Genomic DNA, 25,625 nt, shown 5'->3' with positions numbered 1-25,625 from the left:
TCTTTCAAAAAATAAAATAAAATAAAAACTATCCTGCTATAAAAAGGAATAAAGAAGGTATTAACTTACCTTGCTACTTGTCATTCTCTTGACACTCACTCCAGCCAGTTACAATATATGAAATCTAAACTCCAAGATAAAGTGGAAATTTGATTGGAAAACCAATTTGACTTTTTTTAAAGTTGAATAAATGGTTTTTAAATCAGTATTTGGCTCCAACTAATGCAGAATTAGCATTTCTTCTGCAACAGGATTTAAAAGAGTAAAAGAAAAATGCCTTTCAATAGTCAGATAAGATATCCAACATAAATTCTTCCACATTTAGTATTATGCAATTTAAGAAACAACCACACTGAAGAAAAACCTTAATACTTTTTTTTTTTTTTTTAAGATTTCTTTATTTATTCATCATAGACATAGAGAGAGAGAAAGAGGCAGAGACACAGGAGGAGGGAGAAGCAGGCTCCATGCCAGGAGCCCGACGCAGGACTCGGTCCTGGGACTCCAAGATCGTGCCCTGGGCCAAAGGTAGGCGCTAAACTGCTGAGCCACCCAGGGATCCCCAACCTTAATACTCTTTCTGAAACATTAAAAAAAAAAACAACAACACTAAAAAGATAAACTTTGTGCGCATTCCAAAGGACCACACATGCTACATATGCTACACATATGCTATGGCCCATAATGCATCTGGAAAAAATATAACAAGATTCAATTTTTTATTTCATCATTTTAATTTTAATCATTAAGCATATTAATGACACATATACTTTTTAAAAATATAAATATTTTAAAAGCTGTGCTTTACAATATGATATTCAAGAACACAGAGCTGATATAGGTTGTAAAAGTAATCACTTTGTCTAAGATATTTGAAATTTGATCAGAATACTGTTATGGCGAAAAAAAAAACAAACTTCTTTTTATTCATTCAAATTCAGCAACAGTGAAAATGCTCTACTTATGCATTGGCTCTGAATAACACATCTCATGTTTCAAACCTGCCATGCTAACTATTACTGTTTTGATGATTACATAATTCAACATAAAAATGCATCACACTCAGATTCTCAATAAGTGATTACACAGATAACCTCCCAATCATAAAAGCTTTTATTTTAAGACAAGTATTATGCAAATGCAGCATGGAAATCAGACTTGCTGTTAATTAGGAGAAAAAGACAAGTGTAAGAACACTGCACATTTGAGACCTATTGCAATTCTGTGCACTCATCTTGTATTCTGTCTTCCTCGTGTCCGAAGTGCTAGGTTAAAGTGTATTTATACTAGAAAGTTACTGATAGGCTTAATAATACGACAGAAGGATGTGTTTGAGAAAGCAAGACTTTCCAGATAAGAAATCTTCATTTTCTATTTTATATTTCTATTTTATATGTTTTTATGACCTTCCTTATACAGAGGAAATGTCTCTTGTGCAACACCTGCAGACAGAAATAGAGTCATTTCACTCACACCCAATCAAATATATCAAATGTGAAATACAGACATGAAGCGAACTACGATAGCAGCAGGTACTCTTAGGGCAGCATGTGCAAAATCCACTATTTTGCTATCTATTTACATCATGGTGGTCAGAAAAGAAATGTGCCAAAACTCCCTTTCCCATTCCACTTGAACTGGTTCCCCACAATTGAAACAAACATCTCCTGTGACATTAACTTGTCGTCAGCTTGCGTGATCCCCAGTTCACTCAACCTTTTCTTCTTCATCTGGCCCTTCTGTGTAGAGGCAGCAACTAGTTCATTCACAATTTCACAGTTGCCTTCAACTTGCTCAGAAAGGCTGGATCTTGCATAAAGCTCCATTTTGCCAGTTGCACACTGAATCAGCTCCTCTAAATCTATCCTTTCTGCTGTATCTGCCTCTTCACTTGTTGGAACTTTAAGTGCTCTATTTTCTGGAGAAATAAACAAATTATAATAAATAAAGTTAAATGTACAAAATAACTCCACAAAAATATATTTCTATATTCTGTGAGAGCTTTCAAGTTTTTTCTGCCAAGGATTCCTGCCGTCATCTGAGTAGATTCTACAAACTCTTTGCTGTAAGTAGCTCAACGAGCAGTCGTTTTCCTCTTTGTACCAAAGCTTTCTGACTCTCCTACAGGATTACCAATTTTGAATTCTTTTCTCTTTTTACCCTAGAATCTCCTTCACTTAACAGACCTTTCCTGGGTATTTACTACCTACTACGCATGGCTTTAGGGGCTAGATGCAAAGATTAATAAGACAGTGCCACTCTTCTTAAAGGAACTCCACTCCAGCAGCTGATGACAGCATTCTCAGTGAGTACGTATCTGGGGTAGAATTCTAGATGGTTCCTGCAACGCCCAACCCCTGGTGCTACCTTCATGACTGCTAAATGGCAAAATGATTTTGCACATGTCATTAAGGTTACTAAGCAGCTGACTTGAAGAAGATAATTAGGTATCCCTAATCCAGTCATAGGGGCTCTTTAAAAGAAGGAAAAGAAAGCATGAAGAAATTCATAATGTGAGAGAGATTTGAAGCATGAGCAACATTTGCCTTGAGGGAGGTTCTCTTGAGGAAAGTTGGAGATACAGAGGGTTATAGGCCAAGGACCTGGCCTCTAGAAACTGAGGACAATCCCCAGCCAATATAGCCAAAAAATGGAGACCTCATTCCTATGACCTCAAGCAAAAAAATTTTTTTTAAGATTTTATTTATTCATTCATGAGAGACACACAGAGAGAGAGAGAGAGAGAGAGAGAGAGAGAGAGGCAGAGACACAGGCAGAGGGAGAAGCAGGCTCCATGCCGGGAGCCCGACGTGGAATTCAATCCCCAGTCTCCAGGATCACACCCTGGGCTGAAAGGCAGGCGCTAAACCGCTGAGCCACTGGGGCTGCCCAAGCAAATGAGTTCTGCCAATGATATGAATGAGCTCAGAAGCCGATCTTCCCCCCAGAGCTCTCAGACAAAAGCCCACTCACCTCTGTGTTCACCCTTGTGAGACCCTAAGTACATAATGCGGACAAGCCCATTTGGACGTCTGACTACAGAACTGTGTGAAGAAAAAGAACTCACAGATAACTAGAGTGGGTCCTGAGGATGATGAGGACTACTTTCCTCACCCATGCCAATGCTTAATCCCTCTCTGACTGAGATTTCATAGTAATCTGGGTCTTGGCTTGAAAGTCATGAATTTCCTAATGATTTAACTCAGCTTTGCTGCCATAGAAAGACAGTTGACAGGGAGGCATTTACTTCTGCCTATAAAAAATAGAAACAAACTTCACGATCCCCTCCAGCAAATGCAGACTGACACACGCACTTCTCTGCCTCCACCCTTAACAAACGCCAGCAGGAGCTACCATTGCTCTCATATGTCCAGCTTTATTCCATAAATATACAGAAAGCCAAGCATGATAAGAAGGGCAGTACAGGACCAAATAATATTCTTATTACAACCACACACCAAGGTTTAGAAGGAATAGGTGAACTAGTTGACCTTGAAAGTTTCTTTCACCCTGGGAGTCTGCAATGTTATAGCTTTCCCAAGCTTCTCCAACCCCATGTCCGAGCATATGCCAGTTATCTTTGTTAAAGGAAAGGAAGACTCGGATCCTTAATCAGAGTTCAATGTTGAAATAAAGCAAACTAGATCCAGTTTTTATTTTTAAAAATCACTAAATACAGCATACCTTCGGTTTCATCTTGGACATTTTCCTGCAGGTCAGAGAAGATTGTAGGTTTCACCAAGACAACACCATAACCTTCATTATTATGTATGACATTATTCACCATGGATATTTTGGGAATGTCATAATGTTCATCTAAGAAGTCCTGTGACATTGAAAACAAATGTTTTAAGGAACTGTCACATTCAACACCACCTGATTTTTAAAATCTCACTTTTTCCCGGCTATTCTAAAAATAAAGGAGAAGGCTATATTTATTAATAAGTGGTAGCGCAGTCTGAGCTGAGTGACATAGCATTCCTCTGTCATTTCTGCAGATCTATAGACAGCAATATATTCTCACAAAAGAACATCACCAACTATTGATATCAAGATGATTATTAAGATGTATATACTGCTTGTGCTTTCAAAACCAGAAAGCGATAGAACTCAACATGAGAATTTAATGAAACAATTATTTCTTGGATGAAACCATTCTAACTAACTTTTGGAAAAAGGGTGTTTTAGCAGGAGCACTCACCTTAATGAGTATCCCTTCCTTGCAGTGATGGATCCCATTGTCACTTAAGGTGCACTTACTCCCTGGATAGATTTCTATACCAGCACCCTACAAGTTATGTTTTAAGGTGTCACAATCAGTTTTTTAAAGACAAGACTACAAGAGAAGGCTTATTACAATCACTTCTTAAACCTTAACATAGTGCAAATACAAAGTATTTTACAGAAAGCTTTGTTAGATATTTCTAATCAACATTTCCATTTGCTCCATTTCCAGCAAATTGTCTATCATTTATCACTTTCAAAAATGATTCACAGATATACACACAAAAAACACTGGCTAAGATTATCAACACTTGATTACTGTCCCACTCCCTTTCATTCTGGACAAGTCAGTTTTCTGATCCTGCCAAAGAAAAAGAACAAAGTATTTAACAATTTTGCAATTATTTAAAATGAACATCTTCTCTGAGATACTCAATTAGCCGGAGAACAGTATTTGAGTCTAGTAAAATATTGTAATATAAGGATAGAAAATAGAACTGATATTTTTTAAAACCCATCAGTTTTATTTTTATTTATTTATTTTTTAACCCATCAGTTTTAAAACATCTCAACGTAACTTAAAAATCAGTATGAGCTAAAGAATTAATGACCTCCACTACTACACACATGTTAAAATTAGCCAATTCAAGTGTATCATTTTACAAAGTAACCAGAAAGATCCATGTATGGAAACAATTCTTTCACACTATCCCTTGGGACTACATGGTATCAATTAAGAAGTAACAATAACAGGAATAATTTATTTACTGAAGTTATACTAAGCACTTTGGGAAGTAAAAATAATTTATTCAAACCTCTATAGTTATTTAAGAAATCATTTTCAGAATAATTTCATATATAATATCATACATGAAGAAACACTGCTATTAACCATTTATAATACATTTACTGTATGTATGTTGAGAGTATGCCATGAGAAAAATTTATTATTATATCCCTTTTAGGGATAGGAGAACATATATGCCCAGATGACCCACTACACACCAATCTAACTCTCCATTAGGTAAAAAGATCTGCTAATTGGGCTTTCTTCCCCAGACTTGAGGCTGAAGAAGCTGGCAATCCATGAACACCAGACACAGACCAGAAGCCTCCTGAAAAGCCTGCTCTCTCTAGCCAAAGAACCAGGCAGCCTGGAAAGTCAGAAAACTTTCAGACAATTATAGCTCTATGCCAGCCAAACACCACAGATAAAAACAGTGGACCGTCCCCACACGTGCTGGCAAACGCCGAAAGGAGAACATAAACTTCCTTCTCAAGACTATCACCAGGCACCGCAACTCTCCCTGTGGGGTGGTGTCAGAGAAGGCCAAGTAGGAAGCCACCAGCCAATAACAAGGCCCTAGAAGCGCCAGCACTCCCACCCGACAGTCAAAGTGCTACTGCTCCTCCCCACTAGGGTGGTACCAGAGCAGGCCTGGCAGGAAGCCTGGCCTTTCACCACTGCCCAGTTTAACAAGGCCACTGCCTTGGGCCGTGGTGTCAGGGAAATCATGTAAGAATCAGAATTTCTACCCCTTCCCAGCAGTAACAAAGAGGTCCCCCATTCAAACTGGGTGTCAATGGAAGCTAAATGGGGAACCCGGACTTCTCCCTCCCTGTACCTCTCAGTAACGAGGCAGTACCCTCTACCTAAACCCTTCCTGTACTGGTGTCACCGAAGTTAAAACAGAAGATCCAGGCTCTCATAATACCACAAAATATCCAGGTTTCAGGTGAAAATCTCTTGCCAAACCAAGAGCCAGAAAGATGTCAAACTGTCAACAGATGCTAAGACCAACTGTCAGATGTTAGAATTAGCTGACAAGGATTTTAAAGCAGCCATGATAAAAATGCTTTAATGAGCAATTATGAACATACTTAAATGAAAAATGAAAGGCACACAAATTAACAGAAAGGCTCAGCAAAGTAACAGAAGATATAAAGGACCAAATGGAAATTTCAGAGCTCAAAAATGAGAGAAATAAAAAGCTCCATGGATGGGCTCACCAGCAGAAAGGAAAAGACAGAGCAAAGAATCAGTAAACTGGGAAGATAGAATAGAAACTACCCAATCTGAACAAAAGACAAAAAATGCACTAAAAAAAAAAAAAAAAGTGAATAGGGGGATCCCTGGGTGGCTCAGCGGTTTAGCGCTGCCTTTGGCCCAGGGCGTGGTCCTGGAATCCCGGGATTGAGTCCCACATCAGGCTCCCTGCATGGAGCCTGCTTCTCTCTCTGCCTGTGTCTCTGCCTCTCTCTTTCTGTGTCTCTCATGAATAAATAAGTAAAATCTTAAAAAAAAAAAAAGGGCAGCCCGGGTGGCTCGGCGGTTTAGCGCCGCCTCTGGCCCAGGGCCTGATCCTGGAGACCCGGGCTTGAGTCCTGTGTCAGGCTCCCCGCAGGGAGGCTGCTTCTCCCTCTGCCTGTGTCTCTGCCTCTCTCCGTGTCTCTCATGAATAAATAAAATCTTAAAACAAAACAAAACAATGGTATCTATCCTCTCCAAATTGATATACAGGTTTATAAAAATTCTTATCAAAATCTCAGACTTTTTGTAGAGAGAGACAATATTTTTCTAAAACATATATATTGAAAGGCAAAGGAATTAGAATAGCTGAAACAATTTTGGAAAAGACAAAGTGGGAGGAATCACTACCAGATTTCAAGACTTACAGTAGCAGGTGTTGGTGGAGGGACAGGTCCACACATTAGGAGAAGGGAACACAGAAAGCAGAAATAAGCCCACACAAATTTCCCAGATGATTTTTGACAAAAGTGCAAAACGAATTTATTGGAAGAAGGACAGCCTTTTAAAGAAATGGTGTGGTTACAACTGGATATCTATGGGCAAATAAATAAACCTTAACCTAAAATTCACATTTATACCAAAATTTACTCAAAAACGGATCATGACTTACATGTAAAACGTAAACCATAAAATTTTTAGGAGAAAAGAATAAGAGAAAATCCTTGCGACCTAAGGCTGGGCATAGAGTTCCTTACACTTAACACCAAAAGCACTACCCATAAATGGAAAAATCAATAAATTAGGCTTCATCATAAATTAAAGCTCTGTTCTATAAAAGCTCATGTGAATAAAATGAAAAGACAAGCTATAGACTAGCATAAAAATCTGCAGGGGCACCCGGGTGGTTCAGTCGGTTGAGCATCCAACTATTGATTTTGGCTCAAGTCATGATCTTGGGGCTCTGAGCTGGATAGGAGGCCTGCTTGGGATTCTCTCTCTCCCTCTTTCTCTCTTCCGTCCCTCCCTGCCTGCCTCACAGGTGTATACACTCTCAGGAAAGAAATAAAACAAAACAAAAACTGTATGCAAAGCAAATACCCACCAGAGGACTAGTATCTAGAATATAAAAAGAACTCTCAAAACTCTACAGTAAAAAAGAACAAATAATCCAATTAGAAAATGGTCAGAAGTCATGAATAGACATTTCACTGAAGAGAAGGATGGCAAGTAAGCATATGAAAAAATGTTCCACATCATTAACCACTAGGCAAATGCAAATTAAAACCACACACCTAACAGAATGGCTAAAATCAGAACAGTAAAAATATCAAATGCTGGGGAAGAAGATATAGAGAAACTGTATCACTCAAACATCTGCTGATGGGAATGTAAAATGATGTAACCACTCTAGAAAACAGTTTGGCCATGTCTTTTTTTTTTTTAAATTTTAACTTTTTTTTTTTTTTTTTTTTAAGATTTTATTCACTTATTCGTGAGAGAGTGAGAGACAGGCAGAGGGAGAAGCAGGCTCCATGCAAGGAGCCTGATGCGGGACTCGATCCCAGGTCCCCAGGATCACGCCCTGGGCTGAAGGTGGCACTAAACCACTGAGCCACCCAGGCTGTCCTGGCCACGTCTTTAAAAAAAAAAAAAAAAGTAAACATGCAGTTGCCACATGATCTACAACTGCACTCCTGGGCATTTACTCCAGAGAAATGAAAACGTTTCCCACAGTAACCTGTACACAAATGTTGGCTGTAGCTTTATTTACAACAGCCAAAACTTGAAAACAACTCAGATATCCTTTAACAGGTGAACAGTTAAACAAACTGTGCAACAACCATATGCTGGAATACTATTCAGCAATAAAAAAAGAAGAAACACTTGGTACCTACAACTTGGGTGAAGCTCCAGAGAACTGTACTAGAACTGTGCTGAGTAAAAAAAGCCAACCTCAGAAGGTTATGATGATTTACATTTACATAACGTTCTTGGGACGATGAAATAACAGAAATGGAGACAAGACCAGGGTTTGCCAGTGATTAAAGAAGAGGTGTGATGGAGAAGCAAGTGGCTGTCGCTGTCAAAAGGCAACATGCAGGATCCTTGAAGTGATGGTAATACTCAATCTGACTGAATGGACTATCTGGCTGTGCTGTTGTACTACAGTTTTACAGGATGTTACAACTAGTACAGAATACACATACAGGATCTCTCTGTTCTACTTCTTACAACAGCATGTTATCTCAGTAATTTTCTCAAAATAAAAAGTCTAATTTAAAAAAAAGCAACTGAGCTTCAATTGCTACAAAATCCATTTATAAAGTCAACAAATGTGAAGGGTCTAAATCTCTCAAAGTTATCATAGAGAAACTGAGATTTCTTATTTCTCTTCCTTATATAACTACATCCGGCTTAGTACATAAAAGTGTCTGAACTTCTTTGAAGAAAGAGAACAGGAATATGCATTTACATCTTAGTCCCACATTTTGTTTACTTATTTAGAACTTAAACCTAGGGCAGCACCGGTGGCTCAGCGGTTTAGCGCTGCCTTCAGCTCAGGGTGTGATCCTGGAGACCTGGGATCGAGTCCCACATTGGGCTCCCTGCATGGAGCCTGCTTCTCCCTCTGCCTGTGTCTCTGCTTCTCTCTCTCCTCTCTGTGTATTCTCATGAATAAATAAATAAAATCTTTAAAAACAAACAAACAAACAAAAAACAAAAAGAACTTAAACCTAAACTACTTCCCCAAAGGATAAGAGATTATCCTACCTTGGCACCATATAAATCTGAGTTCTTCATTAAAAATTCTGCTGACGTTCGCACTGTGACTCCGGTAGTTTCACACTGCAGCACACAGTTTTCCAATGTGGTCTTACCACGGTGGATGACTAGGATGAAAACATGCAATCAAAGCTTCAAGTAATGTGTTTTCCAATATTAGAAATGTGTTTTCCAATATTAGAAATATTAAGTGGTCTAAATATTTCTCTAGCTACCACTTAAACTTTATTACTGGAATTACAAACTCACAATTTACAAAACAATGACTAACATCTAAAAGCAGCTTTCTTAAAACCGAATGAAATGATCTCAGATATGCAAAATCAAGTTAAAGAGCAATTTTCCAAAAAAGTATCAGAAAGTAACTTTCATGAGATCTTGGAAGGGAGAAGAAAAGGAGACCCAATTTAAGAATGGCAATACAGGGACGCCTGGGTGGCTCAGCAGTTGAGCATCTGCCTTCAGCTCAGGGCGTGATCCCAGGGTCCTGGGATCGAGTCCCACATCGGGCTCCCCACAGGGAGCCTGGTTCTCCCTCTGCCTATGTCTCTGCCTCTTTCTCTGTGTCTCTCATGAATAAATAAATAAAATCTTTAAAACAAATAAAAAATAAAGTAACAAATTTTCAATAGGCTGAACTATTTTCTACTTCAGAATAAGCTTCCTAAGTTATCATGTTATGTACATAAATAATCAGCCTTCCTTATACTCAAGAGTGGTTTATTGAATTGCATCTTCTAGGAAAAGTAAAGTTTTCTCTCAAAGCCTGGAACAAAATAACACAGGAAATATTCAGATACTTACTCAAGATTCCTTCTACAGCATCATGCTGAATAAATTTTATGCCTGAGATTTTAATATCCACACCTGTACAGTCCACAAAAGTATCTCCTTTGCCCCTCTTTTCTATCACAATATCATCTGGTAGACCATATCCTAAGGAAGAGAACAAGAGTATTTAAGATGGGTGAGGGCAAATGTTTAAACATAAAGTTACTATAATAGATCTCTCTATTTCAAATGGCCCCAAATGACATGAGACCAGTCAACCAAGTTGCATTTAAATAAAATCTACCTCACATATCTTGTTTAATTTAAACCAGGCTATACAATTTTTAATAATAACCACACCTCAATCTGCCCCTGTTATCAGGAACTCTATATCCTATCAACCATCTCAGACCAGCTCAGCACTAAATTTGCTTACAAAAATGCTATATAGGGACTGGGTGGCTCAGTGATTGAACATCTCTGCCTTTGGCTCAGGGTGTGATCCTGGGGTCCTGGGATTGAGTCCCACTTTGGGCTCCCTGCAGGGAGCCTGCTTCTCTCCCTCTACCTATGTCTCTGTCTCTCATGAATAAATAAATAAAATCTTAAAAAAAAAAAAAAACTTTAAAGCATTTAACACTTGTAAATTTTTTTCCCAACTCTAAAATTCTATTATTCTAATATAAATTTGGTTTGAAAAAGCCTAAGCATTTCTCAAGATTTCCTAATTTTAGTATTCTCTTAAATAGATTGACACAGAATCTGACAAACTGACTTAAAACAATTTGTTATTGAAAAAATAGGTCTACCTTGTGAACCAATAAAAAAACATTGGATCTCTACAAATCCCAAACTAATAATATAGGCCAGACCTCTTAATGGGCTTACAAAAAACTGGAGCATCAGAAAACTAGCAAAGTTGCCTGACTCTCATCATAAAATAAAACCAATAGACAAAGCTGTAAGAAATAACTCTTGTCGAAGACTGTTTGCATGAGTAAATGAAAGCAATCACTACATTAAAGGCAAAACCAGTGAAGTTTTTCTGTACTCAAAGGACACAGACAAGGGGCACCTGGTGGCTCAGTGGTTGAGCATTTGCCTTTGGCTCTGGTCATGATGCCCGGGTGCCAGGATCAAGTTCCGCATCAGGCTCCCCACAGAGAGCCTGCTTCTCCCTCTGCCCGTGTCCCTGCCTCTCTCTGTGTGTCTCATGAGTAAATAAATAACATCTTAAGAAAAAAAAAAAAAAAAAAAAACACAAAAGACACAGACAAGACTTCAGGAGCACTAGAGGAGAATGCAAGGTGACCCCACACCCAGGAATGCTGCCAGTGGTGGACTCTGGACGATTGGATTATATGTATTTTTGATATTTCTTGTGTCTGTCTATAGTTGGAACATTTCCTACAATAACTATTGTTTTTTATCATCAAAAAAATTATTTTTTTTAAAGATTTTATTTATTTATTTATTCATGAGAGACACAGAAAGAGGCAGAGACCCAGGCAAAGGGAGAAACAGGCTCCATGTAGGGAGCCTGATGCGGGACTCGATCCCAGGTCTCCAGGATCACGGCCTGGGCTGAAGGCAGCGCTAAACCGCTGAACCACCCGGGCTGCCCTCATCAAAAAAATTTAAAAATAACTGTCATACTGAGAAAAAAAAACAGATTATTACATAAACAAGCTACATATTCTTAGTAGTTTAAAACAAAAAAATATCACTTAAGTGAATATATATTCTAAACAAGAAAGTAAAACCCTACAAGTACTGTCAACACTCCACACATAGTACATACTCAATTATATCTCTTGTGATAAGCATTAGCTATAGATCAGACAAGCTATCATAAAACCTTTTACATTACTCATGAACAAGTACTCCATAAATTCACACTAGAGATACCATAGGATTTCCCAAATTCTCAGAAATGCCCTCTGGCAGTAAATTTAGTTATCTGTACACTTAACTATCAGAATTCTATATGGTTATTTATTACACTTTTGCAATTTCATTATTAATATCTTTACCAATCTAGGAAGATCTCTTATCTACCACACAATCTATAATATCAATGCTATTTTCAGTATGCCAAAAAATAGTGTTTTTATTGCTGTGATTTATCCTCCAGATATGTTATACACACACACATCTATTATATATCAAATATTGGAAAGGAGAAAGAACAAAAATTACACACATAAACAAAAAAGGGGGTGAGGTGATGTACTAGTGAACAGAAGGAAATTAAACTCCCAGTCTTGCTTCCATTAAGAAGTTTTGACAAGGTAAAGAACATAGCTTAAGCAGTTTGTGACCAGCTGCACAAGCCCCAAAATGATAAAGGATTTTTTGCATTACAAGCTTTATTGCTAACTTAAAGCTCTTTTGGTAAATAGTTGAACAGGTGCATCTAAATTTGACATGTTATGGAAATACACAGGACCAAGATGAACCATTGTAAAGTAACCTAAATTTAGGAAACACTTAAAATGTACAATAGGATATGACTGTTAAAAAGTTATTTTTAATAGAATCTTTTGATATTAATATTCTCAAAAGTACACTTTGGTCAAGATACAAAGTGTAGAATTTAACATTCAGCAAGCTTCTTTTATTTTTTCCCTAGAGAGAGAGTGAGAGCATGAGTTGGGGGAAGGGCTAAGGGAGAGAAGCAGAATCTTCACAGAGCATGAAGCCCATAGCTGGACTTGATCCCAAGACCCTGAGATCATGACCTGAGCCAAAACCAAGAGTTGGACCCTCAACCAACTGAGTCACCCAGCAAGCTTTTATAGAATTAATAAGATAAAGATTCGGACCTATACCTATGAAAAAATAGGTTAAACTTAAAACAAAAACTACATGCATCAATATGTCTGTAACATATAAGAAATAAGAGTAGACAGGAAATAAAAAATACTAAACTCTAAAAAAATACTGCTAGGAAAACTTTTTATTCTAGAAATGAGATTTCCTCCCCATAAACCTACAATCTAGAAAATATACTTCTTCCTAAATGGTCTTTTTTGTCTTTGTGTATGTTGTCTTCCCAACAAGTTGCTCAAACACTGAGTCAATCCCCACTTTAAATACTCTTAATAGGGATCCCTGGGTGGCGCAGCGGTTTGGCGCCTGCCTTTGGCCCAGGGTGCGATCCTGGAGACCCGGGATCGAATCCCACGTCGGGCTCCTGGTGCATGGAGCCTGCTTCTCCCTCTGCCTGTGTCTCTGCCTCTCTCTCTCTCTCTCTCTCTCTCTCTCTCTCTCTGTGACTATCATAAAAAAAAATAAATAAATAAATACTCTTAATATTTTAAGGCAACTCATTTGAAATCAAATGGATTAAATCATATTCTTGGAGCTTCAAAAAGATCAGTGACTTACTATTTTTTCTTAAGGGTATCATGCAAGAGACTTTGGTCTCATGATATTCCAGACTCACCTTCCAAATCAATGGAGTCAGCAATGGCAAACGTGCCATGCACCATGTAATGGCCAGGGCAAACAATCACAGTGTCACCTTCATAGCAGGCATTTATAGCAGACAATGGATCGCTATGGAACTAGAAAACAACAACGGATTGCAAATATACACCCCCAAAAGGCAACCTATGTATCACTCCAGGAACCCTCATGTTCACTTTATAAAGGCAGCCAAAACTGCTTACTTAAGTATCTCAGCTACTGCACTGAACCCACCCCACACTTGGTAAGTTACTAATGCTGATAAAAGGCAAAGTTCTCACTACTACCCATCACACACACACACACACACACACATACACACACACACACACACACACACACAAAACAACTCTGAAGCTCCTGTAAACACTCTGTGGAATTCAGGAAAACCTGAAGTAGAAGAAAAAAACCACGTGGGCAAAAAACTACTTTTACCTGAATTTCTGTTTCCTCCTTACAAAGCTCCTGAGAAAGCCTGTCCCTGAGCAGAGACCGCAGCAGACCAGTCATCATGGTGGAGGAGACCACATGCATGACCTTCTGACCATTTGGACGAATGCCCTTTGCTTGGATATTCGAATTCTTCTGATAACCAAACACGTATCTTAGAGAAACCAAAAGACCAATCAGTTCTTAGTAAGATAGCTGGTTAGAAAAGATGCCAACTAAGAAAAACAAAGACACACATACCTCAACAAAGGATTCTCAATGAGTTTTAGCTTTTGTTTCAACTGCTCAATCTCTGAATACAATTTTAACCCTTCAACCATGGAGATGTTTTCCTGCTCGGAATCAGAGTTACAATTTGACAAACTGCTTCTCAGATTTAAAAATTTCCTGTAACTCTCCTCACACTGGGACAACAGATTGTGGTAATCCACAATAAGTCCTGAAGGAACTCGGTCTTCAAGGATGTCATAATGCCTGAAAGTTTAAAAGCAAATTGAAATCCACTGACTTTCTGACACATTTTCCTATCATTGAAACAGCCCATTTAGTCCTCAAAGACCAGGAAGAAAAGCGTTTTATCTTACACAACTCAGGTACACGTAATGTCTTTCTGAATAGCACTCTATTATAAATGGAAGCTATTGAAAGTTTTAAGGATCACTTCATTAAGGTAACTAACTTTTCTTGCTTTGGGAAGTTGCACAGATCCACGCATGTATGCTTTAGAAACACTGAAAGTTCACTTTTTACCATTTATAATCATTATTTAATGAAAAATTATTTTCTCATATATTAGATTCAAAATCTTAATCATAAGCAGATGTCAGAGAGCAAACTGGAGGTGTAGGGGTAGGGGAGGAGGGAAGTATCCCAATAGTTTCATAACATTGTTGCAGATTACCATATTTATAGAATCAAAATTTTTAATGATTCAATCACTGGCTCTAGTCCTTCCTCACATTTAAAGCACTACAGCACAAAATTATGCTGCATATTCCCTTAGGAAGATTATTATAGTATGTTTCAAAAACATAAGCCTTTGAGATTCTCAGAAAAAAAACATAAAGCTGCCATTACTAGAGAGTGATTAAAACAAGTACCGGACAACCTTATTGGCACTTACAACTTATTATTAGTTTATATACCCTCTCAAATACATAGAACAAAAAGCATTTCTAGATGCAATAAAATAATTTATGAATGTAGTACAATCAAGTTAATGGATGTGAAATTAATGGATTTGAAAATAAACTGCAATATTATTGTCATTACCTATATATAGTTTTACAATAATTGCCTTATTTCTCAGTTAAAAGTATGCATACTAGCTAGGCCTGAAGCCAGAGTTTTCCAACCTTGGCTGCATATTAGAATCACTGGGAGCTTTTAAAAATACAAATGCTCAGGTCCCCATTCAGACCAATTAAATTGGTCTCTAGAAGTAGAGAAGTTTTTTTAAAGTTCCTTGGGGATTCTAATATGCAGTCAAGGTTGAAAACTACTGCCTTAGATGATGTTTTTTTAACTTAGTCATGCTCTAAATAAGATGGGGGAAAAAAAACAGAACCACATCCTAAACAAATTTACAAGAAATCACAATTAACATTCAAACAGTATTTAAAATGAATAAAAAATACATTTTTTTCCACTTTTCAAGTAAATGAATTAGGTGAAGCTTGAAAAGCATGGATTTTGTCAGCTTTGGTTAATCCATGCTCTTTTAAAGATATTCTAGAAATCCACTTTGCAAAGAAAAAATTGCACTGACTGTTTGATCAGGTCTATTAAGTTATGAAGATTAAGACTCAAATTTTAAAATGAGTTTCTTAGCATTTCCAATATCCATGCCAATCCGCTTATTTCTTCTCATTAAAGTGACACTTTGTGGTTTGGAAGCAATGAACCAACATCTGTGTCTCAGACCCATAAGCTTTGAAGCACAGCGTCTTGCATTAAAAAGTAAAAACATTTACTTCCCAAATTAAGACAATATGGTTTGATTCCCTTTAAATCCTGCCTGTTGATAACACTACTCCTATCTTTGCCCAGAGACCTTTTATACTCTGCCCTACATTTGATAACATTCCAGTTTCCCCATCAAGTACCATAGCTTCTTCTCTGCAACTGAAAACAATTACTCCCTTATGCCTTCCCATCTGCCAGTGTATGTAAATCATTTGTTGTTTGAACATGTAAAGCTGTCAAGTCAGAATACAGTCCTTTCCAAGATCAAATTTGCTAGATACACAAGTCACCTACCATTACATTTCACTCCAATCAAAACCTAAACTAGAAGATATGCAAGCTTTTTGAAATTCTGGCATTTTATAGAATACACTATGGGAAAATAGGAATGCACGATGGAAAACTTGGAAAGGTTAAACAGAAATTATACATGATTCTAAATCAGGTAGAACCATTAATCAGACTTCTCACATATTTTTTACTTATTATTTACTATATAAACTAAGAGAAACTTACTAAATCTAATTGGGTTCCATAAAATGTAAAGGATCACTGCCTTATCTTATGTAACCAAATCATCCTTCATACAGGGAAAAGAAACATTACCTTCTACAATTTTTCTTTCTTTTTTTTTTTTTTTTTAGTGCAAGTTCTAATTTTATTCTTATTGAAGCACTGCCTTTAAATTACCACTCATGAATACATGGAAAATTGCCTGGTCTTAGAGTTCCATCTCGTGGAAATGTGAATGCTACATTTAACAAAATCAGTGCTTGGGCTGCATGGCTAAGTTAGGCTTTTTGTTATGTAAGTATTTTTCCCTATTAAAATCTGACAAATTAGGGGATCCCTGGGTGGCTCGGCGGTTTGGCACCTGCCTTTGGCCCAGGGTGCAGTCCTGGAGTCCCAGAATCGAGTCCCGCGTCAGGCTCCTGGCATGGAGCCTGCTTCTCCCTCTGCCTGTGTCTCTGCCTCTCTCTCTCTCTCTCTCTCTGTGTGTGTGTGTCTATCATACATACATACATACATAAATATTTTAAAAATAATAAAATAAATAAAATAAAATAATAAAATCTGACAAATTAGAAGAATGTGTTTCCCTATTCCGGAAATTTTTATGCATCACCAATATTAACTGCTTAGCATTTTCATTCATTTGTCAAATAAGACTTAAAGGACAAGAACTTGACAAAACAGGGACGCCCGTGTGGCTCAACAGCTGAGCATCCGCCTTTGGCTCAGGGCGTGATCCTGGAGACCTGGGATCAAGTCCCGAGTTGGGCTCCCTGCATGGAGCCTGCTTCTCGCTCGGCCTGTGTCTCTGCCTCTCTCTCTTTCTCTCTCTCTCTCTCTGTCTCTCATGAATAAATGGATAAAATCTTAAAAAGAAAAAAACATCCTCAAATAATTCTGTTTAACCAGGTGTTTTGCTGTAGGAACTTAGAATAAAGCCAAATATTTTCTAAAGTACTCTAAAGTACTTTATTTTCTAAAGTATTTTATTTATTTTTAAAAAATAAAGCAAAAGAAGTCTTGTATAATTGTATACAAGTCTTGTATAATTCAACTAATTTCACTATCTTTCAAACAATTGTCTTTGAATTTAACACAGGGTTTTTGTTTTTTTTTTAAACGTGTTAGCTCAACTAGTTTTATTTATTTATAAACCAGTGAACTCTTTAACTTCAATGTCCCTGAACTCTGCTGTTAGACTCAGTTTATAAACTAAAAGGAGGCTTCTTGGCACTTGCACAAGTTTCATTTAATAACTTGTCAATGGGTTAAACTATTTGTATGATGGCTTGCTCTATGTGTGGGCGGGCCCCTGGAGTATGTATACACCAAACAGGTAAAATTAAGCCATGGGTAGCTATTTTTCCAACATGTACAAGGTCACTAATAAATAACTTACAATCTCAATCGAGGTTCAACACATCTGACAAAATAATCATACTCATCCTCCTCTTCTTCATCCCAGCTCCTCCAAATATTTTGATAGAAAAACCTAAAAGGAAATTCATATCATTCAAATTCAATCACTGGCTCAGTGTTAGGGATTTGGAGAGGTGCAAGCTAAAGAGTAAATCAAAACAACCTTATCAGCCACAATAGAGAATGATGCATAAATGCTAGGCTTGATAGTTATGAGTCAATAGAACTTCTTTGGATTGGCTAAAGTTTTTTGGTTTTGTTTTTAAGATTTTATTTATTTATTTGACAGAGTGAGAATTAGAGAGACCACAGCAGGGGGAGTGGCAGAAACAGGGAGAAGCATACTGCCTGCTAAACAGGGAGCCCAACTTGGGACTCAATCCCAGGACCACGGGATCATGATCTGAGTGCCCCTAAAGTAGTTTTTCTATAATATTGGTTCCATTATGACCTTTCTTTAATTAGAACTATTTATTAGGGTGCCTGAGTGGCTCAGTTGGTTGAGCATCTGCCCTTGGTTCAGGTCATGATCCCGGAATCCTAGGATCCAGCCCCAGGTTGACTGAGTAGGAGTCTGCTTCTCCCTCTCCCTCTGCCTGCCCCTATCCCCAGTTCATGCTCTCTCTCTCTCTCACACACACACACATAAATAAATTAAAATAAAATAAAACAAAAAAATAAAATAAGAACTGTTTACTGACCATCTGTAATTGGTTGGATGGTGGTGTCATTTCTTAATATAGAAAAGATTGGAAGAGAAACAGATTTGGGTTGAAACCAGAGTTGTTTTCTCCACGTGTGAATTGAGATGCCTATCTGACCTCCAAGTGGATGACGTCAAGAGGGAAGATGAATAAACAAGCCCAGAGCTCACCAGAAAGGTCAGGGCTAAAGATATAAATCTGGGAGTTGTCGGCATATTGATGGCATTAAATGTTCTCAACCTTGGCTTCATGTTAAAGTCCCCTCAGAAGCTTTCAAAAACTGGTTTTCAAACCTATTCCAGACCAATAAATCAGAATCGGGAGTGGGGAGGATATCAGATACAGAATCCATATTTTTTAAACCTCCTCAAGTGATTTAACAAATTTTTATTATGGAAAATCTCAAACATATACAAGAGCAAATAGTATCATGAATACCATGTATGTATCACCCAGGTTCAACAATTATCAACACACAGGCAATCTTACTTCATCTCTACCTTAACCCATTTACTTCTCTGCTCCCCAGCCCCACCATCTGCACACCAGATTACTTTAAAGCAAATGTCAAACATATAACATCATTCACACATTTTAATGTGTAACTCTAAAATAAATCTTTATACTAAGAAAACATTATAATTCTTTCCTATCCAAATATCCAGTTAGTGTTGAATTTACCTCGTTTGTCCCTTCTGGTATTATTGCTATTGTTTTATCATTGGCTTGTTCAAACAGGTATCCAATTGTACTTAATTAAATTACTTTTATTCTAAAGATTATCCCCTCTCCTTTTCTCCCTGCAATTTATTTTTTTAAAGATTTTATTTATTTATTTATTCATGAGAGACAGAGAGAGAGGCAGAGACACAGGGAGAGGAAGAAGCAGGCTCCATGCAGGGAGCCTGATGTAGGACTTGATCCCCGGAACCCAGGATCATGCCCTGGGCTGAAGGCCCCAACCACTCAGCCACCCAGGGATCCCCCCCGTTTTTTGTTTTTAAGATTTTATTTATTTATTCATGAGACACACACACACACACACACAGGCAGAGAGAAGCAGGCTCCATGCAGGAAGCCTGATGTCTCCTTGCAATATATTGAGAAGTTTTCCATACTCTGAATTTTACTGATCGCATCCTCATGGGGTCATTCAACATGAGGATGTTACTTCTGTTTCTTTTATTTCTGGTAAACAGATAGTAAGATCTAAAGACTTGGTCAGCTGTAGGAAAGATTTTTTTGGCAAGGATACTTAAAGGGGGACACAATGTACTTCCATCAGGAAGTATATGACACCTGGTCATCTCTTCTGATGATGAGGTTAAGAATGACCAGGGGATTCAGGTATTGTCAGCCTGCCTGATGCATCTACTACAAAGTTTGCCATGAGTTTTTAATCAGCTAATCGTGACCATCACCTAGAACCTTTATTTTATTTATTACAGGTTATAAAATACTGATATTCTGATCCTATCATCCTTTTTCATGTGTTAGACTACACCTATAAAAACAATTCCCAGGTGATTCTAATGTACTTCCAAGGCTGATTAAAGAGAGAGAAGGGCAGATAGCCTCGGATGGATCCTGGGTAACTCCAACATTTTAAGTTTTGAGGAAGAAAGGAAGAGCAGGCCAGGATGACCAAGAAGCTGGAAGGAGAATGTGTTAAGAGATGAGAAGGATCAAACAACTAGAATGTGACTGAGAGGGAAAGCAAGATGAAATCAGAGAAGAATAAATAAATCAAATCTTAAAAAAAAAAAAGATTTCTCTATCTTTGAGTATTTTAAAATATTGCAATGACCAGCTTTACAGTGTGAGTTTTAAATCTGGGTATATAACGCAGACCAGAATTACTGCCCTTCATCTGACATTTCTGGCCATGAGGTTATTTTCATCAACTCTCCTTCTCCTCTCTTCCTACCTGACATGTTCAATTGCAAGGGCTGTCTGGTCAAATACTCCAGAATCATCAAACACCACCCACAGCTCCTGCAGGGGCAACCGATGTTCCTTCAGATCGAGGAGCTCATTCATACACTCCAAGGTAAAAGAGCTCACTTGAGATTCACAGAGGTATGGGTCGGCAAGCCTCACCACTGCCTTCAAGGCTGCAAAGTCCACATCTGTGACCTGAAATTTAAAATAATGTGACTTACATGGAAATCAAAATTAAGATACACACAAAACACTACAGCCTGATTTTTTTTTTTAAGTATGTAATGGCAACAGAGAGCCTTCTTCCATTATATAAAAAATAAACAAGAAGGGCCTGGCTCTTACCCAAATGGAGCTTACATTATAACTGAAGAGACAAACAAACAAGACAAGACAGTATTGAGCATGTGACAAAGTATAACCAGAGGGGTGGTGGTCTGGTTTTGCTGGGATGATCTGGAGAAGTCATTCTTAGCTGGGATGTACGGGATGAAAGAGAAGCAGCCATCTGAAGAGCAAGAAGGTGAAAAGGCCCTGTGGCAGAGAAAAGCTTGGCTGCTGGAGCAGCAGACAGGTAATATTTCTTACTGGAATCAAAAGAAAGAAATGGGCAGGGGAGGGGCAGCAGGAGATGGAAGTGAGAGAAAAGGCAGAGAGATCAGGACAGAAAGGACATTGGAAGGAGCTTGGACTTTATGTTCTCTAGACAATGAGAAACCACGAAGCCAATACCAGGGCTTCGGTAAATGCAATGCATTAGAGGTGTTAAGCAGGGGTAGGACACATTTCTCTTAAGACCATGACTTAGACAACTTTTAGGGAATAGGTCAGGGTGGAGGTGGGGGGTTGCACATGGACAGGACGACTGGGGCACTGACGACACTATGGCAACAAAATTAATAGGACTTTACTGCCACCAAAGATAGTAACATAATAAAAAATTTAAGCCACCAGGAACAGCTGCCACCCACTGCCTCGCCCATAATCACTGCAGTAAATGATGCCATTTTCTAAAGGAGCTGTAGCAACAACTTGTATTCTCACTCCCTGGCTTAACATTTTGGATTAACTGGGGTTTTTTGTGGTCCAGTTAACACTGAGAAAAATTCACAGCTGTAATTACAGTGCAAATTTAGTGTAAAAGGCCCAGTCAGGTGAAAAATAAGATTGTTTTTACTTTTGACAATGTGACACATTATCAAGAAATTAACCATGTACCTACAAATTTGTTAGGCAAGAAATAAGCCAGTTTTAAAAGTCTTGCTTGGTTTGAGCTACTTAATGGGCTACAACTAAGAAGGTAAAAAATTAACTGAACTTTCTACATTGACTTCATAATGAGGCCTCTTTATTTTTTAAATGGTCTCAAATACCTCCTCCACCTCATAGGTTTATAATCCACTTCCGCCTGTCAAAGGACACTGAAAGTTTAACCACCTCAATTGCCTGTTAGCTCCTCCTTGGCCACCTTTAAACTTCATGGAACACTTCAGACACCATGACAATTAGATGTGAAAAACACACTATTTTCAATCAGCTCATAAACTTTAATTAAAAATAAGCACTTTGGCTGTAAGTCTGAAGGAAAGTGCTTTTGGCTAGAGCCAAATGTCTTTAACAATGGAATTAAATTTACCTCAACCAGCACCTCGAACACATTAGTGTGCCAGACCGCCCGCCATCCAGATGGTTCAAGGACCTTCTCCAAGAACTCAGCTGTGAATTCTCTTACTTCAGAGGCCTTGCAGTCAGCTACAAACAAATTAAACACAGTTAAGAATGGAGACTGCAGGGTGGCCCGGGTGGCTCAGCGGTTTAGCGCCGCCTTCGGCCCAGGGTGTGACCCCGGGGTCCCGGGATCCAGTCCCACGTCGGGCTCCCTGCATGGAGCCTGCTTCTCCCTCTGCCTGTGTCTCTGCCTCTCTCTGTGTGTCTCTCATGAATGAATAAATAAATAAAATCTTAAAAAAAAAATTGAGACTGCATAAAGCAGAGAAAAGTTAATAAATCCACTTTCCCAGAACCAACTGGCAGTCTGGGAGACGGAGACAATCTACTTGTAAACTGAAAAGATAAAAGAAACAGAAAAAAAAAAAAAAAAAAACCCAAGACCGTACTCACCTAAAATGTAATCTTGATAAGCTCTGAATCGCTCATAGAACAAAAGTTGACTTGTCTGGAATATTTCTGGGAAATGAGTCTTTCCCTCGGGCACAAAACTTTGTAAATTAGAACCTGGCTTATCATGATTGCTACAATCACTGCATGAATCTTCATCTTGAAACAGACCTAAAAGAATGAAAATAAGCAGGCTTAACCATCCCAGACACTTCAGTGTTTACAGACTGCTTCTAATTTCATATTTTCATTTAGAAATTCCTAAAAAAAAAATACACACAAGGATTTGGGTGTGATGCTTTATTTACCTTTATCATTGTCAGGAGAAATCAGTTTTCCAAACTTGAAAACACCTCAAAATCCAAGCTCTACTTCAAAACAGTAAGAACTTAAAATCTTTCATAGGTTAGTTCTTTGTTGTTCTATGAAGTTTTTCAGAAGGCAGAGGGAAAGGGTTGTTTTTGATTCACTGGCAATCACCAAAGATCTCCTTTAAAGGATAAAGCCGTGATTCTTACTATAGCTAGCAACTTATAATGGTCCAATATCTTAGAGATATTTTTTTTCCCAAAATAATTCCATAAAGCTGCATTAAAGTTAGGAGCTGGTATCCTACATTCCTTCGCAAATGAGATTAAACCGTCCTTTGTTTTCTGCAATATGAGTCTGTCAATGGCCCTCCAATAAACAGATTCTTAATAATGCATGAGGTTTACTTCACTAAAGCCACCTCGCTAAAAGTTCCTCCTCACTAATTTCAGTGACTGTGTCTAAAGAAAAGATTAGAAAATGCTCATCACATTAGGTTTGGGCTGTAATTGACGTTTCATGAGGCATGATTTGGTCAGGGGCATATATAACTCTGTATAATACGATGTTCTTAATAGACAAAACAACTACCAAATAAACAATGCTGAGGATAGCATTTACGCTGGCAAAATGGTCTCCACAGCTTATTTCAGGGAGGGTATCTTTCTCTCCACTGCAGCCCACCCTGGCACCCCCTGCTGCTCGTATTCCCTCCTTCCTTCAACTTCTTTGCCTCTGTTCAGGCCCCACTAGTTACTACACGGTACTCAGGGCTCTACTGCTCACAAATGCCAATGCACACAAGCCTCGGAGGACATCAGTACCTCACCAGCTGCGTGGCAATGTCTCTGTGCCTCAGTTTCTTGTCCTATAAAGGTAAGATGGAAATAGATGCCTATTTCACTTAAATTAAGATTAATCAATTTGTTGGTCATGATCACAGTAGTACCTGTTAAATAATATAAATAAATGTTTATTAAAGAAATACTACTTTTGCCTCACACCCGTTAGGATGGGATTATCAAAAAACAACAAGAAAAATATCAAGGAAACAAGTCTTGGTGACAATGTAGAGAAACAGAACCCTGGTACAGGGCAGGAGATCCCTGGGTGGCTCAGCGGTTTGGCGCCTGCCTTTGGCCCAGGGCGCGATCCTGGAGTCCCGGGATAGAGTCCCGCCTCGGGCTCCCAGCATGGAGCTTGCTTCTCCCTCCTTCTGTGTCTCTGCCTCTCTCTCTCTATGTCTATCATAAATAAATAAATCTTTAAAAAAAATAAAATAATAAAATAAAATGGTACAGGGCAATGGAGAACAGTATGGTGGTCCCTCAAAACTTTAAAAATGGGTGGACCGGGTGGCTCAGCGGTTTAGCGCTGCCTTCAGCCCAGGGTGTGATCCTGGAGACCCGAGATCCAGTCCCACGTCGGGCTCCCTGCATGAAGCCTGCTTCTCCCTCTGCCTGTCTCTGCCTCCCTCTCTCTCTCTCTCATTAATAAATAAATACATTTTTTTAAAAAAATTTAAAAATAGAATTACTTGGGCAGCCTGGGTGGCTCAGCAGTTGAGCACCTTCCTTCAGCCCAGGGTGTGACCCCGGGGCCCCGGGATCCAGTCCTGCGTTGGGCTCCCTGCATGGAGCCTGCTTCTCCTTCTGCCTCTGCCTCTGTCTCTGCCCCCCTTCTCATGAATAAATAAAATTTAAAAAAATAAAATAAAAATAGAATTACTATGGGACGCCGGGGGAGCTCCGGAGGTTGAAAGTGTCCCTTCAGCTCCGGTCGTGGTGGAGTCCTGCATCGGGCTCCCTGCTCAGTGGGGAATCTGCTTTTCCCTCTGACTGCCCCACCGCCTGCCCCTTTAATAAATAAAATCTTAAAAAAGAAAAAAACAAAGCAGGATCTCCAAAAGACATTTGTACATCCTGTGTTCAGAGCAGCAAAGGGCGGGAGCATCCCAAGTGTCATCTACACACAAAGTGGATGAATGGATAAGCAAAAGGTGTCATCTACACACAAAGAACATTATTCAGCCTTAAAAAAGGAAGGAAATGCTCACACACACACCCCCCACACACACACCACGGGTGAGCCCTGAGGACACGACGGCAGTCACAGCAAGAGAAGTACAGCTGTAAGCCAAGGACCCGAGGGGCCTAGAGTGGCAAGTGCCCTGGGGTGACCAGGGGGTGGGGGAGGGGAGGCTGGGGGTCTTCGCCACGTTTAGCATTCCAGGTGACAAGGGGGAGGAGTCACGGGAGGGGGGGGCAGCTGCACAACAACGGGAGTGTCTCTAACGCCTCTAAGCTGCGCAGCTGACAGTGACTGGGGGGCACCTGGGATCAGCGGTCAGCGCCGCCTTCTGCCCAGGGTGTGACCCTAGGTCCCGGGTTCGAGTCCCGCGTCGGGCTCCCCGCGTGGAGCCTGCTCCTCCCTCTGCCTGTGTCTCTGCCTCTCTCTGTCTCTCTCTCTCTGTGTCTCTCATGGTTAAATAAGTAAAATCTTTAAAAAGCGAGAGGGAGCAGGAGGGGGCCGCGCCGGGCTGTGCCCGCCCACGCCGCGAGCTCACGTCCCCTCCGCGCCGCCGGGAGGCCCACCCACGCCCCAGGCCCGCGACACGGCCCGCCGCGGGGCTCACCCCTCTCCGCGGCCGCTGGCTCCTCGGCGTCCGCCCGGCCCCGGCGCCCCGGCTGCGCAGCCATGGCCCG

General features: G+C 39.3%; 1 protein-coding gene across 1 annotated transcript; it reads right to left on the bottom strand.

Moving 5' to 3' along the window:
- Positions 1-715: 715 nt before the first annotated feature.
- SHCBP1 (SHC binding and spindle associated 1) lies at positions 716-25,625 on the bottom strand. Its single transcript, XM_072723928.1, has 13 exons — positions 25,556-25,625; positions 22,615-22,782; positions 22,130-22,245; positions 20,480-20,688; positions 17,829-17,921; positions 14,192-14,425; positions 13,937-14,105; positions 13,479-13,599; positions 10,064-10,195; positions 9,248-9,366; positions 4,202-4,288; positions 3,685-3,826; positions 716-1,918 (listed from the first exon to the last, which is right to left on the bottom strand). Exons 1-13 carry the CDS (start codon positions 25,617-25,619, stop codon positions 1,593-1,595), a joined length of 1,980 nt encoding a protein of 659 aa, XP_072580029.1. The 5' UTR covers positions 25,620-25,625; the 3' UTR covers positions 716-1,592.

Source organism: Vulpes vulpes, chromosome 10, assembly GCF_048418805.1.
Source record: "Vulpes vulpes isolate BD-2025 chromosome 10, VulVul3, whole genome shotgun sequence".
NCBI lineage: Eukaryota > Metazoa > Chordata > Mammalia > Carnivora > Canidae > Vulpes > Vulpes vulpes.
This window is presented reverse-complemented; position numbering and strand designations above follow the sequence as displayed.